General features: G+C 46.4%; 1 protein-coding gene across 3 annotated transcripts in view; it reads right to left on the bottom strand.

The window, feature by feature from the left end:
- CCDC50 (coiled-coil domain containing 50) overlaps positions 1 to 18126 on the bottom strand; it is a 103433-nt gene that overhangs the window by 26392 nt on the left and 58915 nt on the right. For all 3 annotated transcript variants that reach the window (XM_075351548.1, XM_075351549.1, XM_075351550.1), the window contains exon 5: positions 8894 to 8990. In XM_075351548.1, coding sequence (XP_075207663.1) covers positions 8894 to 8990 — 97 coding nt within the window. The remainder of the gene's footprint in view (positions 1 to 8893; positions 8991 to 18126) is intronic.

Here is an 18126-nt window from a genome sequence, read left to right as displayed (position 1 = left end):
GACAGAGCAGTAAGGGACGCCAGGCCTAGGAACAATCCAAAGGGCTTTATTGGAACCACAAAGATAAAGCACCAAACAAATATAAATCCTTAAAGTCTGCAAGGAGTCCACAACAAAACAAAAGATCCAGGGGCACCGCCTGGTATTCCGATGCCAGGGAAAATGCAACAGTCCTCAGATGCGTTCCCTAAATCCAGCAGCATGGCAGCTGATCTCCAGTCTGTAACTGTCCATACACTGGCTCTAGGATCCAGCTACAGCTATTCCCTCCCAGAGGATCAATCTTCTTTCTTCAAGTTTCACACAGACTGACTGAATCTCCCAGGTAAGCAGAGAGTTTACACTAGTTGGACTCTAGGCCCACCTCCCCCTACTCCCAGGGATGGAAGTGCCTTAAGAGGCTACAACCTTGCACTATAGGGGGTGATTACCTACAACAATAGAAATGTACACAGAAGTAGTTCAAATAAGACAATGAACCAAGCTTGAAATAGGAATCTGTACAGCAAGATACACCTCCCCCATGTCCCACCATCACACAGGCCGAGAGACAGACAGGCCGAGAGACAGACAGGCCGAGAGACAGACAGGCCGAGAGACAGACAGGCCGAGAGACAGACAGGCCGAGAGACAGACAGGCCGAGAGACAGACAGGCCGAGAGACAGACAGGCCGAGAGACAGACAGGCCGAGAGACAGATAGAGCAAAAGACACAGAAGAGTTTTCAGGCATTGTTATTCCTTTCTGCACAGTGAAGTTTCCTCCAGGTCATTAGTATTTGGTGGCATTGCCCTTACACTGTTTGACTTGGGGGAAACGTTTTGGATCCTTCCAGAAGCTTCTCACAATAGTTGGAGGAATTTGGGCAGATTCCTCCTGACAGAGCTGGTGTAGGTGAACCATGTTTGGAGGTCGCCGCTCGCACCGCCTTATCAGCTTTCCCATACATTTTCTACAGGATTGAGATCAGGGCTTTGTGATGGCCACTCCAAAATATTGACTGTTCTCCTTAAGCTACTTTGTAACCAGTTTGGGTCATTGTCCATTTGGAGGACCCATTTGCACTCAAGATTTAAAGTTCCTGGCTGATGTCTTGAGATGTTCTTCAGTATGGCCACATAATCATCTTTCCTCATGACGCATCTATTTTGTGAAGTGCACCAGTCCCTCCTGCAACAAAACAACCCCCCAACATGATGCTGCCGCCCCCATGTGTCACAGCTGGGATGGTGTTCTTAGTCTTCAAAGCTTCTTCCTTTTTCCTCCAAACGTAATGATAGGGATTATGGCCAAACAGTTTAGTTTTTGTTTCCTCAGACCACAGGACGTGTTCACATATTAATGTCTTTGTTCCTGTTGCATTTACAAACATTAATCTGGCGTTTTTCTGTCTCTTTTGGAGTAATGGCTTCTTCCTGGCAGAGTGGTCTTTTAGCCCATGGTGATGCAGGACTTGTGTCCCTGTGGATAATGACACAATCTTACCAGCTTCCTCCAGCATCTTCACAAGATCTTTTGCTTTTGTTCTTGGGTTGATCTGCACATGTCTGACCAAAGCACAGAACCCATCTCCTTCCTAAGCGGTATGATGGCTGGACATTCCCATCTTATGTGTACTTGCGTATAATTGTTTGTGCAGATGAACGAGGCACCTTCAGGAATCTGGAAATTGCACCCAAGGATGAACCAGACTTGTGCTAGTGTACAATTCTCTTCTGGCATTTGGCAACAACAAATAATTTTGGTTCCTAATTGACTTAAAAATGGGAAAGGTTTATTCTGATTTCAAGTCAGAAAGGGAGAAAAACCTGCAGATGTGTCTATATAGAGAGCGGAGGGAAAAACATGCAGATGTGCCTGTATAGAGAGCGGAGGAAAAAACCTGCAGATGTGTCTGTATAGGGAGCGGAGGGAAAAACCTGCAGATGTGCCTGTATAGAGAGCGGAGGAAAAAACCTGCAGATGTGTCTGTATAGGGAGCGGAGGGAAAAACCTGCAGAGGTGCCTGTATAGAGAGCGGAGGGAAAAACCTGCAGATGTGTCTGTATAGAGAGCGGAGCGAAAAACCTGCAGATGTGTCTGTATAGAGAGCGGAGGGGAAAACCTGCAGATGTGTCTGTAGAGAGAGCGGAAGGAAAAACCTGCAAATGTGTCTGTAGAGAGAGTGGAGGAAAAAAAAACATGCAGATGTGTCTGTATAGAGAGCGGAGGGAAACTTCGTTTGCACTGTGTATGTATTATATAGAATTTTTTCCCCTTTTTTTAACCTTAAACCAGATTTCTGTTTGTCAAATTGTACATTTTCATAGTGTAACATTCATTATAGCTTTTTAGGAAATATTTTATCCTATGTTGAAATACATTACATTTATTCTTGCAGCACTATGAGCTGGTAACTTTCTGCCGGAGCTCTCTCCATTGGTGGGACTTTACACCATTTAGTGCAGACATGCCCCCTATTCTAGGTTATAGGGGGCGACTGATAAACCATCTGGTGTTTTCACAGCATTTTCTAAGCTTGCAATGATTTATTCATACCCTTTTTTGGTTCTTTCCTTAAGTTTTGTTTCCCAGATGGAGATTTTGGTTACTGTGTTTTCCGGCATCTTCCAGGCATCTTTTAACCTTCCTGTTGACTTCTATTGTCTAGTATGGAAAGTCTTCCTAGTAGAAAATGCCTTAAGAATGCACAGGTCACTTCCTTTAATAGCTTGGCGTCTTTGAAAGCCTGAATCACTTAAAAAACAATAGAGCTGTGCTCACACTTTGCCTTTTTTATCACTTTTTTGAGGTTTTGAAAAAAAAACCTTAAAGGAATCCTGATCCTGAAAGTCCATGATAATCCTGAAGTCTCCTGCACACGTTGAGCATTATCTCCTTGCAGATTTGGTGCAGAAGTAAATCTGCGGCATATCAATTCTTTCATTGTTTTTTTGCAGTGTTTTTTTTTTTCACCCATTGACTTTAATGACGTCAGGCAAAAATGCTAACAAACGAAGGTGTAAAATGATTTTGCATAGATTAGATATCTGGCAGGTATATAACTGCACAACTCCCACAACATTTTATAAAATTGCATTGCATGAGGAACGTGTATAACTTGGAGATTGGGAAAATAAATAAATGAAAAAAAACAAACATGTGACCCTCCTGTTTTAGTTAACTAAAACAAAAGGTAAAGCAGACAGCTGGGGGCTGGTATTATCAGGCAGGGAAGGTCCATAGCTATTGAGCCCTTTAAAGCCTAAAAATACAAGACCACAGCCACCCCAGAAGTGGATACTCTTGAGTTGCTCCAATTCTTCGCGCTTTGCCTTGGCTTTTCCCACTTGCCCTGGTGCTTTGGCAACGGCATCATGGTTTTTAGGGTTGATGTCGGCTGTGTAGTGTCCAAAAACACAATGACATTAAGCACTTATGTCTGATATGCCCATTACTAACCCAGTAATAACAAAAAACACAAAATAATACTTTATTGAAAATCACTCCCCACCACCTTGCCTTGTTCAACACATTATTAAACAAAAAAAAAAAAAGAACAACAACATACAAGTCCAGCAAATCCGACGTAGTCCACCGAATTTGATGCAGTACTCGATGAGGTGAAGTCACTCAGTTCAATGGTGTCACCTGAGGTCTGGTTACCTACTATCAGAAGTGGTGGACCATGGAAACTTTCAGTTGTGACCGCAAATAGCGATTATCGGTGATGTCACTCAGGTTGAGTCTCAGTCTCTGCCAGAAGCCCACAGCAGGCGGTCATGTTCTATGCTCATGTCTTCAGAAATGTAGCCAGCTGGGGCACTGTGTAACTGCAACTAGAGATGCAGAGACTGCCGGTGGGCGGGGGAATCAGTGAATATGCATGAAGATAATGAGCAGCCCTGGAAGTACAGAGAGTGGCCTGGAAGCAGAGTTACAGCTGTGCGAAGACCGATAAGTATAATGCGCTTGCTCTAATCCTCCTATCCCTTTTACCACCATTTTTAAAGTGGATGATTTGAGTGCCAATAGACTTATATGGGCACCAGCATCCAGCCAGATATCCAGTATCAATTCCGGCCCCGTACCGGGCTTTTTTAATTATTTTTTAAACCCCGTTGGACCAACTGATCCCGGGTATCAGCTGGTCCGCCCCTCACTATTTATCACCCCTATCCAGTGACTAAAAAAAAATAAATTTACAAGCAGAGGATATACCTACCAGTATTTTAATAAAGGAGTAGAACTTGCAGTTTTGCCTGTCCCAGTGGAATGTCTCAATGTTAATAATTGTTTAACTCCATATCAACATGGATTTATGAAGGATCGCTCCTGTTAAACTAACCTGATCAGCTTCTATGAGGATGTAAGCTCTCACATGGACCGAGGAGAATCATTGGATGTCATTTATCTCCACTTTGGTAAAGCATTTGACACTGTCCCACATAAAAGATTGATAAGTAAAATGAGAAAGCTTGGGCTCGGGGAAAATGTGTGTAGATGGGTAGGTAGCTGGCTTAGTGGTAGAAAACAAAGAGTGGTTATTAATGGTGCATACTCAGATTGGGCCAGGGTTACTAGTGGGGTGCCACAGGGGTCTGTATTGGGCCCCCTACTATTTAATATATTTATTAATGATCTGGTGGATGGCTTACAGAGTAAAATATCAGTATTTGCAGATGATACAAAACTATGTAAGGTAGTTAACACAAAGGAGGACAGTTTGCAACTACAGATGGATTTGAGTAAATTGGAGAATTGGGCTGAAAAATGGCAGCTGAGGTGTAACACAGATAAGTGTAAGGTTATGCACATGGGAAGGAGAAACAGATGCTACGATTACTTACTAAATGGGAAACTGCTGGGGAAATCAGACATGGAAAAAGACTTAGGCATTTAGTCAATAAGAAGCTAAATTGGAGTGCCCAGTGTCAGGCAGCAGCCACCAAAGCAAATAGGGTGATGGGATGCATTAGAAGAGGTCTGGGGGCACGAGATGAAAACATCATTCTCCCTCTGTACAAATCACTCGTCAGACCACACTTGGAGTATTGTGTGCAATTTTGGGCGCCGGTGCTGAAGAAAGACATTACTGAACTTGAAAGGGTTCAGAGGCGGGCTACTAAAATAATAAATGGAGTGGGTGCATTACAATACACGGAAAGATTATCAAAATTAGGTCTATTTACTCTAGAAAAGAGAAGACTTAGGGGAGACCTAATAAACATGTACAAATATATCAGAGGGCCATATAGAGATCTCTCCCATGATCTGTTTGTACTAAGGACTATGACAAGAACAAGGGGGCATTCTCTTCGATTGGAGGAAAGAAAATTCCTACATCAGCATAGAAGAGTGTTCTTCACGGTAAGAGCAGTGAGGCTCTGGAACTCTCTTCCTGAGGAAGTGGTGATGGCCACTCACTGAATGAATTTAAGAGAGGAATGGAGGCTTTTCTTGATAGCAAAAGTATAGAAGGTTATAAATAGCATAATCTTACAGGTAGATAGAAGAGCCACCAAGATTATTAGAGGAATGGGTGGGCTGCAACACCAAGACAGGTTATTAAACTTGGGGTTATTTAGTTTGGAAAAACAAAGGCTTAGGGGGGATCTAATCACAAAGTATAAACATATGAGGGGACAGTACAGAGACCTTTCCAAAGATCTTTTTACACCTAGGCCTGCGACTGGAACACGGGGGCATCCGCTACGTCTTGAGGAAAGAAGGTTTAATCATAATCACAGACGAGGATTCTTTACTGTACGAGCAGTGAGACTATGGAGCTCTCTGCCGCATGATGTTGTAATGAGAGATTCACTACTAACATTAAGCAGAGCCTGGATGCCTTTCCTGAAAAATATAATATTACCAGTTATGTATATTAGATTTTATGACAAGGTGTTGATCCAGGGAACTAGTCTGATTGCCGTATGTGGAGTCAGGAAGGAATTTTTTTTCCCCATTCGAGCTGATTTGGCACATTGGTTTTTTTTTGCCTTCCTCTGGATCAACATGTTAGGCTACGGGTTGAACTAGATGGACTTAGAGTCTCCCTTCAACCTTAAAAACTATGAAACTATGAAAGAGGAGGTGTTATTCGCATATGGCATTGCTGCTTCAATGAAAGAGAGAGACACTGCTCTTAGAAAATACAATTCTTCTTGCAGCTGTGTTTATGGTCCCAAGTCATCGTATTTTGCTGGATGATCAACAGCTTAAAGGAAAATTAGCTCTTACAGCGGTAGCAGTTAAAAGGAGCAGCTATAGGATGGCCAAGAGCAAGAAGACTTGGATCCTGCCAGTGCTACTGCTGCCGTATCTTCAACCTCATCAGATGAGGAGTTGTATCATCCAGTGCTACTGCTGCCATATCTTCAGCCTCATCAGATGAGGAGTTTAATTTTGAAAAGTATTTGGATGACATGGAGCAGCAAAAGCGTTGCCACAGGGAAATTCCACTCCCATAGCAAACAGACTGACCAGATTTCAGCAAAAAATTTCACTTGCTCTCAAGGAAGTAGAGGAGTTCAACCGTTCATCAAATCTGACTGTGTGAGTCAATTCCTTTATAGCCAGAGATAGTTAGAGATGCTACCCGTGTGGTCACCACTTTGCCTCCCACCCAAGTTACTGTAGAGAGGTTGTTCTCTGGCCTTAAAATAATGAGGTCAGATTTGAAGTCGTCTATGAAGGAGGAGTAGATGGAGGCCATACTATTTCTCAGAACAAATTCATAGATGGCACAAACGTTATTCCGTATGGTTGTGTTGAAAACTGCTACAGGAAATTTATCACTTAAACATGAGAAGAGCATGAGGGAGTCAGAGTCAGGGAAATTGAGTCAGTCGGAGGTTTGGTTTACCGACTCCACCGGCCTGGTCACCGGTAATCAATGGCTGGGTCACGTAGAGCGCAGTGTGACCCCTTGTGCTTGCTGGAGTAGTCTACTGAGCATCAGAACGAGGCTCCAATGGCTTTGGATGTCTGATTCCATGGGCTACGTCAGATCTGCTGTGGAATTTTTTTTATGTATTAAATTGGTTAAGAGAAAGTTGGGGTTTTTTTTTCCATGTTTCCATTTGTGGATTACGGAAGATTCGGTGGATTACGGCAGATTCGATGGATTACGCCGGACCAAGTGGGATGGTTTTATTTTTATAAAGTGATGAATGAGAGAAAGTGTTGAGTGTTCATTTCAATTAAGTATTTTTTTGTATTTTTTTTTTTTTTTTATTACTGGGTTAGTAATAGGGATGTCTGATAGACACCTACCCATTACTAGCACCAGAGCTTTTAATCAACTGTGTAGTGTCCAAAAAGAAAGCTGGCATCAACCCTAAATACCATTACCAGATTTCTAAAGCACCAGGGCAAAATCGAGAAGAGCAGAAGGCAAAGTGCCAGAATTGGGGCATATTGCGATCCTCCACTTAGGAGGCAGCTGTGGGCTGGTATTTTGAGGCTTGGAAGAGCGCAATGACCATGGATCTTCCCAGTCTAATCACACCAGCCACCAGCTGTCTGCTTTACCTGTGCTGGCTACCAAAAAAGTAGGGGACCTCATGATGTCTTTTTTTCCATTTCATTAATTATTAGGTTCCCCATCATAGAAGGCTGTACAGTAAGCTGTGAAGGGTGCAATTTTATAAAATGTCAGGGGAAGGGGTTGGGGGGGGGGGGGGTAGGGAAGGTTGTGCAATGATATCGCTGACAGATATCTAACCATCTATCAATATCTCTACGTATCACATATCTAATCTAATCTCCCCATCTATATCAGCTTTGTAAGATTCAAATTGCATTCAGTGCTAAAAACACAGGTGAATGAAGGCATGATTTGGCTTCTGCATTTTTTCTGCCAACAGATTAAGAAATGGTGCAGAAATTTGTGCACAGTCCCCAACAGTCTGAACACATGAATAGCAGCTTGTTTTTCCATAAAAATGAGCAGGAAGTTGTGACTGCATTTTCTGGCAGTTAAAAAAAAAAAATAAATAAATGTGTGTCACAACTCCCCCCTCAATGATCCTGACCAGAAGGATTTCATCGCACAGCGCCGACACTCACAGGAGAGCAGCATTTCTGCTGATGAGAGATGTCATGGTACAGCGCCAACACTCACAGGAGAGCAGCATTTCTGCTGATCAGAGAGATGTCATGGTACAGTGCCAACACTCACAGGAGAGCATCATTTCTGCTGATCAGAGATGTCATGGTACAGCGCCAACACTCACAGGAGAGCAGCATTTCTGCTGATCAGAGAGATGTCATGGTACAGCGCCGACACTCACAGGACAGCAGCATTTCTGCAAAAATTTAAAAATTAACTTTCAAGAATTCCACTAAAAAGTGGTTAAAAAAACCACAGACAAACACATAAAGTAGGTTTGGCCGACGCATAAGGTAACTGCCTGTGTTTGTAACCATAACTTACCTGTATATGTATATATATATATATATATATATATATATATATATATATATATATATATATATATATATATATATATATATATATATATATATATATATATATATATATATATATATATACATATATACACACATATATTATATATATATACATACATACATACATACATATACACACATTACTCTCACCGGGAGCCCTTCAATCATCGGCATAGTAGAATAGCGGCCTCCTTGCTTATTGTCGGGCAATTCCATAATTGGCCTGACTATAAGAGGGGCACTAGAGAGCGCGTCACGTGCTCGGTCTGTCGGGTGGTGGAAAGGGGGCTGTAACGTCCACTTCCTACCCCCCGTTTCGTGACATACAGTATGTTAGAATGCTGCATTTAAGAGCCTACTGGTGGTGGCCGCAGCTTATATGTGGAAAAAAACGGTGATAGGTTCCCTTTAATGCTGTGTATATAGAACATTGTACCTTCATGGTCCGGATAAGAAGCTTCCTCTGGGCTCCGCGGAGGATAATGTTTCTTTTTCCTCTTTTCTTCTCTTTCCTGCAATATTCGTGCAATATCCTAAAAGTGGAAACCGGTCACATTAGCTGGTTTTCCAATATGTGTAAAATACCAATAATCCTGCATCATTAACATTAGCACAGACATCGCCCCAACGGTGATCAGAGCCGAGATTTCATGTTTTGCCATAACGGCAAAAGGGTGAGAATGCGTATGACAGCGCGCGCGCGTACGACAGTGACAGTGTGTGCGACAGTGTGAGTATGAGAGTGTGAGTGTGCGTATTTCTAATATGTAGAAGAAAAGTAAATTGTTGGCCTACAACAACTTTTTATAGGGAACTTAGATAGGACTTTCCCTTGACCCTGGACAGTGACCCAGTGACCTGACACTGTCACGCAATCACCCTTGTGTCTCACTGGTGACTGGGGATGACGACCTGACAGACCGGGCCGCTTGGCTTCTGCATTGCTAGAGGAGACTGTAGCTGTGTAAAGCGTCCATCAGGGTTTGCAGTGTTTTGGACGCTCCGTGTTTTCGCAGCGTTGTGCAGTACAAACCCAGTGGATGGATTTATAGAAATCTCTGTCCCCCTGAGCTTCTTTTCTATGCAGCGTAAATCAACATACGGCGCAGCAGCCGGAGCATGACAATTTATTCTTGTGGAGAGGTGAGCGTTCTCAGTGGGAGAATACAGCGAAAACACGCCATGTCCGTAATCCTTAAAGTAGACACGGACGCTGCAATTATTACAGTTACCGAGGGGCGGCAACCGTCCAGGGGTGGACCCTATGGACCGTGCATCGGACTGCCCCAAAAGGAGCAACCAGCAGTGAACCCCTACACCGGGATTATGAGGTGCTCCAAACGGAAGGCCTAAACGCATGGCAGCTAGGAACCTAAGGGTTATAGCCTAACAATCCTTAAGAGACTATGTTCACGCAGCAATTTTGCAGCAGCTTAGCCTAACCAAAACCTGACCTTGTGGCAGGATGTCTCCTGGGAGTCATCTTCGGTTTTGGTGCGGTTTTTGTGGATTTTTTTTACACTTCTGTGGTGACCAGACGACCAGGAGTTCAAAAGAACCCGAGTTCTGGGCAGGCCGGGATTGACCTGTTTCACACAGTCCCCATAGATGCCCTTTATTAAAATGCTTAAGAATTAGAACAAAATAAAGGCCCATCTGTCTGGCACAAAAAACCCCCAATCATACAGAAAACACCCCACCCCCATTACTAAAGGGGAGCAGCAGAAGTAAAATAGAAGCCACGTGACCTGTGACCACGTTTTCTTTAGGAAGCTTTGTAATGGGGTGTAGAAGGTGGTAAGGAGACCCCCACTGCTGTTAGGTGTTGTATTACAGTGTATTGCATAGTGTGCGTTAGGCTACATTACAGTGTGAGCTCTGCTGTGTGACACATGTATTAAGGCTATATGCATAGGAACAGATAGAGGGTTTGTCAGGGGCAGGAGCAGTAATGTGCAGGTGCTGGCAGCACAGAGCTGGGTACTTCTGGTAACTAAGGGAACAGTGCCCCCTGTTCCAGGTGCGAGTTGGACTGGCCGACTCCTCCCATCCTCTGGACTGTGTGTGGTTGAACCCAGCAGAAAGTGCGGGAAAGAGTCTGAGGAGACAGACTGGAGTGAGGGAGATAGGAGTGGTTGTGGCTCAGACATGGTGTAATCTTGCGGGACGCTGCCTGAGGAGAATCTGCTAAGCACAGAGTGGGAAGATATACGGTGCCAGCCGCGAGACTTCTGCGGGTCGGACTGTGAGAACCCAGACTAGCCAGGCCAGGACCTGTAGGAAGACATCGCCTGAAGGAGCCCAGCCACCAAGTGCCAGAAGAGAAGAAAAAGTTCCCTCTTACCTGGAGAAGTGCGCGCCAACGAACCCTGCTGTCAACAGTGAGACGGTTTCTCACATTACCGTGAGTTAGCATTCGTGCACCTTGGTTAGGGCGTAGCGTAGGCCGCAGTCATTAGAGCGCGGTAGCTGTGTGGCCCCAGTAGTGGTGGTCACTAAAGCTGTAGTGTAGGCCGCAGTCATTAGAGCACGGTAGCCGCGTGGCTCCAGTAGTGGAGGTCAGTAAGGCTGTAGTGTAGGCCGCAGTCATCAGAGCACGGTAGCTGTGTGGCCCCAGTAGTGGTGGTCACTAAAGCTGTAGTGTAGGCCGCAGACATCAGAGCACGGTAGCCGCGTGGCTCCAGTAGTGGAGGTCAGTAAGGCTGTAGTGTAGGCCGCAGTCATCAGAGCACGGTAGCTGTGTGGCCCCAGTAGTGGAGGTCAGTAAGGCTGTAGTGTAGGCCGCAGTCATCAGAGCACGGTAGCCGTGTAGCCCCAGTACTGGAGGTCAGACTGTAGCGTAGTGTAGGCCGCAGTCATTAGAGCGCGGTAGCTGTGTGGCCCCAGTAGTGGAGGTCACTAAAGCTGTAGTGTAGGCCGCAGACATTAGAGCACTGTAGCCGCGTGGCTCCAGTAGTGGAGGTCAGTAAGGCTGTAGTGTAGGCCGCAGTCAGAGCAAGGTAGCCGTGTAGCCCCAGTACTGGAGGTCAGACTGTAGCGTAGTGTAGGCTGCAGTCAGAGCGTGGTAGCAGAGTGGCTCCAGTAATGGAGGTCAGTCAAACTGTAGCGTACTGTACCTAAGTATTTTTGATGTTCTGTACGGTTTCCACTGTTTTGTGATCGTTGAGGCGACAGCAGGCTGAGGGTGAATCAGTGTCGGCGCGAACTATCAAACAACATTTAAATGTAATTATAAGCTATGGAGGGGACCCAGGAGGACCCCACTGCTGACACAAACAGAAAAAAGCTAGACTGCACTTTCACAAAATGTACATCTTGTGGACAGATGAGTCCAAGATGGAGCTTTTTGGTAAACCCATCATTCTACTGTATACCGAATGAGGCTTACAAAGCAAAGAACAGAACCTACAGTCACACATGGTGGAGGTCAGAGATCTTTGGAATTGTTTTGCTGCCTCTGGCACTAGGGGCCATGACAGTGTGCAAGACATCAATGAAATGTGAAGATTACCAAAAGGATTTTGGGTGGCAATGTAGCACTCCGTGTCAGAAAAAGCTTGGGGTGCGTCCTAGGTCATGGGTCTTCCAGCAGGACAATGACCCCAACACGTACATCAAAAACCACCCAGAAATGAATGGAAACAAAGCGCTGGAGAGTTCTGCAGTGGCAGCTACGAGCCCGGATCTAAATCCCATTGACACCTATGGAGAGATCTTAAAATTGCTGTTGAGAGAAGAAACCCTTCAAATATGAGAGACCTGGAACAGTTTGCAAAAGAAAAGTCCAAAATTCCAGTTAAGAGATGCAAGAAGCTTGTGGAGAGTTATAGGAAGCGATTGATTGCAGTCTAACCCCAACACTAAACCCCCTCCTACCCCCAGCTTTACCCAATGGTAGCGAGTTGTAATGGCCGCAGTCTGGTACTCTATATCTGCCTCTATCTGAATGAATGATGGGTGATGGAGCGGTGCAGCTCAGCAAGCGATCACAACCATCCTCCACCGGCTGCACCCCCACCGGATATTTATGACCTATTAAATAGGAAAGTAATGGACAACGTCTAAGCCTGAAACCAGTACCGTTCCTCATGGTCCATAAAATCCGGTAATTTAAATGGAATATTAGGCCCTGTGCGCACTTGCCGGTTTTTGCTGCGGATTTCCTGCGGTTTTGCTGCATGTTTCGCTGCAGAAAATGTTCATAACATCTCTGCAGTGAATCACCAGCAAAACCTATAAGAAAAAAAAAATGCTGTGCGAACTATGCGGATTTTGACAGCTGCATGTTTTGCTGCGGGATTCCCGCAGCAAAAACAATTGCATGTCAATTCTTTTCCGCAGGTCGCTGCGGGATTTCACTCCATTGACTGCAATGTAATCGTGAAATCCCGCAGGGAATAACGCAGGCAGCAAATTCTGTGCGGTTCACTGCGTTTTCCTGCGTTATTCCCTCCAGTATTTCGCGGTTTACCTGCGGTAATGTAAATCGCTGCCTGCGGATTGCAGGGAAGTGATGTCATTATGACAGGAAGAGGAAGCGGAGCAGAGCGTAAACACACACAGACATACACATATAGAATACACACATCACACACAGACATATAGAACACACATAGAAATCAAACGGAAATAGAAAAAAAAAAAAAAAAAAAAAACACGTGGGCTCCGCTGTAATTTTTACCGTCCAGCAGAGGTAAACACACAGCGGCGGTCCGGTATTCTCAGGCTGGGGAGGGCGAGGGACAGGGTTAATGTCCCCCGCCTCCCTCCCACCTCCTGCAGCCGAGAATATCAGCCGCAGCTGCCCCGGGACTGTTGCATGCATTATGCGGCAGTACCGGAGTGTCCCCAGCTCTTCCTGCTGCCGTGATGCAGTGGCGATCCAGGTAATAAGGAGTTAATGGCGGCAGATCGTGGCCATTAAGTCCAGGCAGCGTCTATGAGACAGCTGATATGATCAACCCATAAGTAAAGTGAAAAAACACACACACCAAAAAATCCTTTATTTTAAATAAAACACAAATAAGCCTCGTTCACCCGTTTATTAACCCCCCCGAAACACACCGCACCGGCGTAATCCACGTCCTGCGATGCTTCCATCCAGCCGCGACTGACACAGGCTGAATGCAGCCTCGCAGCGAGACACCAGAGGTAACCACAGGGAATTTCCCACGGCCGGTAATGTGAACTCACATTACCGCTCGGGAGAAATGCAGCGTGTGCTCACAGGGACTGTCTATCTATTCTTCTGTCTATTTCTCTATCTCAGAATGAAATGACTTTTTTTTTTTTTTTTTTCTTCAATGTGCTTTATTGCATTGAATGCAATAAAGCACATGTACCAACCCGCACGTGGCAAAACCGCAGCAATACCGCGGTAAAACCACAGCAAACCGCGGCAACCCGCATGTGGTTTTCGGGTGCGGTTTGCCACGGTTTTTTACCGCGGGTGCGGTAAGCTTTGAATGCCTGCGGAATTTTCTTGAGAAAATTCCATTTTCAAGTGCGCACAGGGCTAAAAACACACATTTTTCTCTGCAAATGTGGAAGAAATATTAGGGGTGCATCTTAAAATTCTGCAGGTGGCTTACACTGCTCGCTTTGGGATGCGGGGGACAGAATGGGGGCAGCGGCGATGCAGCAGGTTCACAGAAGGCAAAAGCAGGGTTGCCTCAGCAAGATGCTGTCAGTGACAGCAGGAGTGGGGCGATGCTGCGGGCCCTGGGCTGGGAGGAGAGGGTTTCCCACTGGTGTGGAGCAATGGAGGCAGGAGCTTCACCTTCCCCGGGTGTCAGGCTATAAGCTCTGGTAAATTCAGGGCTATGCTGTGGGCCCTGGGCTGGGAGGAGAGGGTTTCCCACTGGTGTGGAGCAATGGAGGCAGGAGCTTCACCTTCTCCGGATGTCATGCTATAAGCTCTGGTAAATTCAGGGCTATGCTGTGGGCCCTGGGCTGGGAGGAGAGGGTTTCCCACTGGTGTGGAGCAATGGAGGCAGGAGCTTCACCTTCCCCGTGTGTCATGCTATAACCGCTGGTAAATTCAGGGCTATGCTGCAGGCCCTGGGCTGGGAGGAGAGGGTTTCCCACTGGTGTGGAGCAATGGAGGCAGGAGCTTCACCTTCCCCGGGTGTCATGCTATAACCGCTGGTAAATTCAGGGCGATGCTGAGGGCCCTGGGCTGGGAGAAGAGGGTTTCCCACTGGTGTGGAGCAATGGAGGCAGGAGCTTCACTTTCCCCGGCTGCTAGGCTATAAGCTCTGGTAAATTCAGGGCTATGCTGCGGGCCCTGGGCTGGGAGAAGAGGGTTTCCCACTGGTGTGGAGCAATGGAGGCAGGAGCTTCACCTTCCCCGGGTGTCATGCTATAACCGCTGGTAAATTCAGGGCGATGCTGAGGGCCCTGGGCTGGGAGGAGAGGGTTTCCCACTGGTGTGGAGCAATGGAGGCAGGAGCTTCACCTTCCCCGGGTGTCATGCTATAACCGCTGGTAAATTCACGGCTATGCTGAGGGCCCTGGGCTGGGAGAAGAGGGTTTCCCACTGGTGTGGAGCAATGGAGGCAGGAGCTTCACCTTCCCCAGGTGTCATGCTATAACCGCTGGTAAATTCAGGGCTATGCTGCGGGCCCTGGGCTGGGAGGGGAGGGTTTCCCACTGGTGTGGAGCAATGGAGGCAGGAGCTTCACCTTCCCCGGGTGTCATGCTATAACCGCTGGTAAATTCAGGGCGATGCTGAGGGCCCTGGGCTGGGAGAAGAGGGTTTCCCACTGGTGTGGAGCAATGGAGGCAGGAGCTTCACTTTCCCCGGCTGTTAGGCTATAAGCTCTGGTAAATTCAGGGCTATGCTGCGGGCCCTGGGCTGGGAGAAGAGGGTTTCCCACTGGTGCAGAGCAATGCAGACAGGAGCTTCACCTTCCCCGGGTGTCATGCTATAACCGCTGGTAAATTCAGGGCTATGCTGAGGGCCCTGGGCTGGGAGAAGAGGGTTTCCCACTGGTGTGGAGCAATGGAGGCAGGAGCTTCACCTTCCCCGGGTGTCATGCTATAAGCTCTGGTAAATTCAGGGCTATGCTGAGGGCCCTGGGCCGGCAGAAGAGGGTTTCCCACTAGTGCAGAGCAATGGAGGCAGGAGCTTCACCTTCCCCGGGTGTCATGCTATAAGCTCTGGTACATTCAGGGCTATGCTGAGGGCTCTGGGCCGGTAGAAGAGGGTTTCATACTAGTGCAGAGCAATGGAGCCAGGAGCTTCACCTTCCCCGGGTGTCAGGCTATAAGCTCTGGTACATTCAGGGCTATGCTGAGGGCCCTGGGCTCCATGCCCGTAATCTCACCTACCTCTTGGCACCAAGATCAGTGACAGTAAATGACTGAAGATTTTTACCATCACTGACAGATTCTTTTTGGATTAATATCTGCTTCACAAGCCGGCGTGCGTCACGGAATTTACAGGAGCTTACAGCAGAAAACTGGGGACAATGGAGCAATAAAAGTAACATATCCTGAAAGAGCTGCCCAACAGCCCCAATTCAGGATACCATCAGTATGGTACTAAAATGATAATAATCCACTGCAGAGACGGCTGTCAACGCGGCCATGCAGGAGTGGTCATTGTGCAACAGCAGTCATGTCTGGACAGGTTGGGATAATGATGGGAGCTGCAGAACGACACAAGTTGTGCAAACCTGCTGTCATCCAAGTGTTGCACAAGCTGTGGCCTCCACGAGCAGATCTGCACTGTAAGGCTGCGTGCCCACCATCAGGGGTCACAGCGTTATGGGCGCAGCGTGTGGTTTCCCAAGCTGCAGCATGTCAACTTATTGCTGTGGTGCCGCAAGTGTTCTCCTCAGGGAGAACGTCGAGAAAGATGGCAGCGCCCTGAACCCTGATCACGAGGACATGTATGCAGGACGCAGCATGTCCGGATCGTGGGGACGTCGTGTAACACTGCATCAGCAGATCTCCCCAATAACAGGGTCAGCAATAAGATCTCCCCAAATACAGGAACAACAATAAGATCCCCCCAATAACAGGGTCAACAATAAGATCTCCCCAATAACCGGGTCAGCAATAAGATCTCCCCAAATACAGGAACAATAAGATCCCCCCAATAACCGGGTCAGCAATAAGATCCCCCCAATAACAGGGTCAGCAATAAGATCCCCCCCAATAACAGGGTCAGCAATAAGATCCCCCCAATAACAGGGTCAGCAATAAGATCTCCCCAATAACAGGGTCAGCAATAAGAAGATCTCCCCAATTACAGGATCAACAATAAGATCTCCCCAATAACAGGGTCAGCAATAATATCCCCCCAATAACAGGGTCGGCAATAAGATCGCCCCCAATAACCGGGTCAGCAATAAGATCTCCCCAATAACAGGGTCAGCAATAAGATCTCCCCAATAACAGGGTCGGCAATAAGATCCCCCCAATAACAGGGTCAGCAATAAGATCTCCCCAATAACAGGGTCAGCAATAAGATCCCCCCCAATAACAGGGTCAGCAATAAGATCTCCCCAATAACAGGGTCAGCAATAAGATCTCCCCAATAACAGGGTCATTACAGGTTTAAAAAGTTAGATTTGCTTAGAAAAAAAAAAAAAAGACGTCGCAGAGGAGAATATATATATGCACAGCGTGACTGGGGTATAGGGCATAGGGGTGCAATGTTAGCCCGCCTTCACGTGGTGCACCCTGGGTAACGCTAGAGGACTAACAATCTTGATGACCAAACAATCAAATTTTACCTACATTTCCTGGTCACTATATCTTACATCATACCTGATAATCAACAGAGGAACAAAGGAACAACTTTGACAATGCCTAAAAAATATAATGGTATTGTCACAAATGTCACTCCTCAAATGAAAGATCTTGGACCCATGGTGAATATCTGCCAAATTAAAGGGAACCTGTCATCAGAAATTTAGCTTTAAACCTAAAGGATTCCTGCGATGCAATCACAGCGCCGCCCATAATCTCGTGCATGAGACCACGTCACCAGCGGTCCTCGCGTGCACGGGACCTCGGGTGCAGTGGGCGGCGTCCTGAGATATGAAATGGAGCAATGGGGGACGGCGTCAATCTGCAGGAGGGACCGCAACGGACGCCAGAGAGCCGGCCCCCATGGAGAATTTACAAGAATGGCAGACAAAAAGGTACAGCTTTATAAAGTGTTTAATTTGGTTTCAAAGGGGGCACAAAAAGTACAGGAACCTTGCTAGAATGCAGCCCAGGAGCTGCAGAGGGGGAAACTTTTAGGTTTAAAGCTAAATTTCTGATGACAGGTTCCCTTTAATATTGAAGGTTTCAGCCGCCTAAAATGTGTTTTCCTCCACAAGTTCCTCACTGATAACAAAATAGATGTACTTGTTCTTCAGGAAACGCATGTTGAAAATGAAGATCAACTCCTAGTTCGTGGCTCCATCTATGGCTTTGATCTAATTGGTGCTACATATGAGTCTCATTACGGTGTAGCCACATATGTGAAAGGTAACAGTGAAAACGCAATGCTTGTATCTACATCTGTTGAAAATGACATCCATGAAGTTGTAAGCAAAGTTGGCGATCTCACAATTGTTAATATTTACAAGCCTCCTGCAATATAATGGTCATTCATGTTCACCCACACCCTACTGTACACATAGGAGATTTTAATAGCCACCACGAGCT

The sequence above is a fragment of the Anomaloglossus baeobatrachus genome, chromosome 5, assembly GCF_048569485.1.
Source record: "Anomaloglossus baeobatrachus isolate aAnoBae1 chromosome 5, aAnoBae1.hap1, whole genome shotgun sequence".
Lineage (NCBI taxonomy): Eukaryota > Metazoa > Chordata > Amphibia > Anura > Aromobatidae > Anomaloglossus > Anomaloglossus baeobatrachus.
Note: the sequence above shows the minus strand (reverse complement) of the source record. Positions and strands in the feature narration are given on the sequence as shown.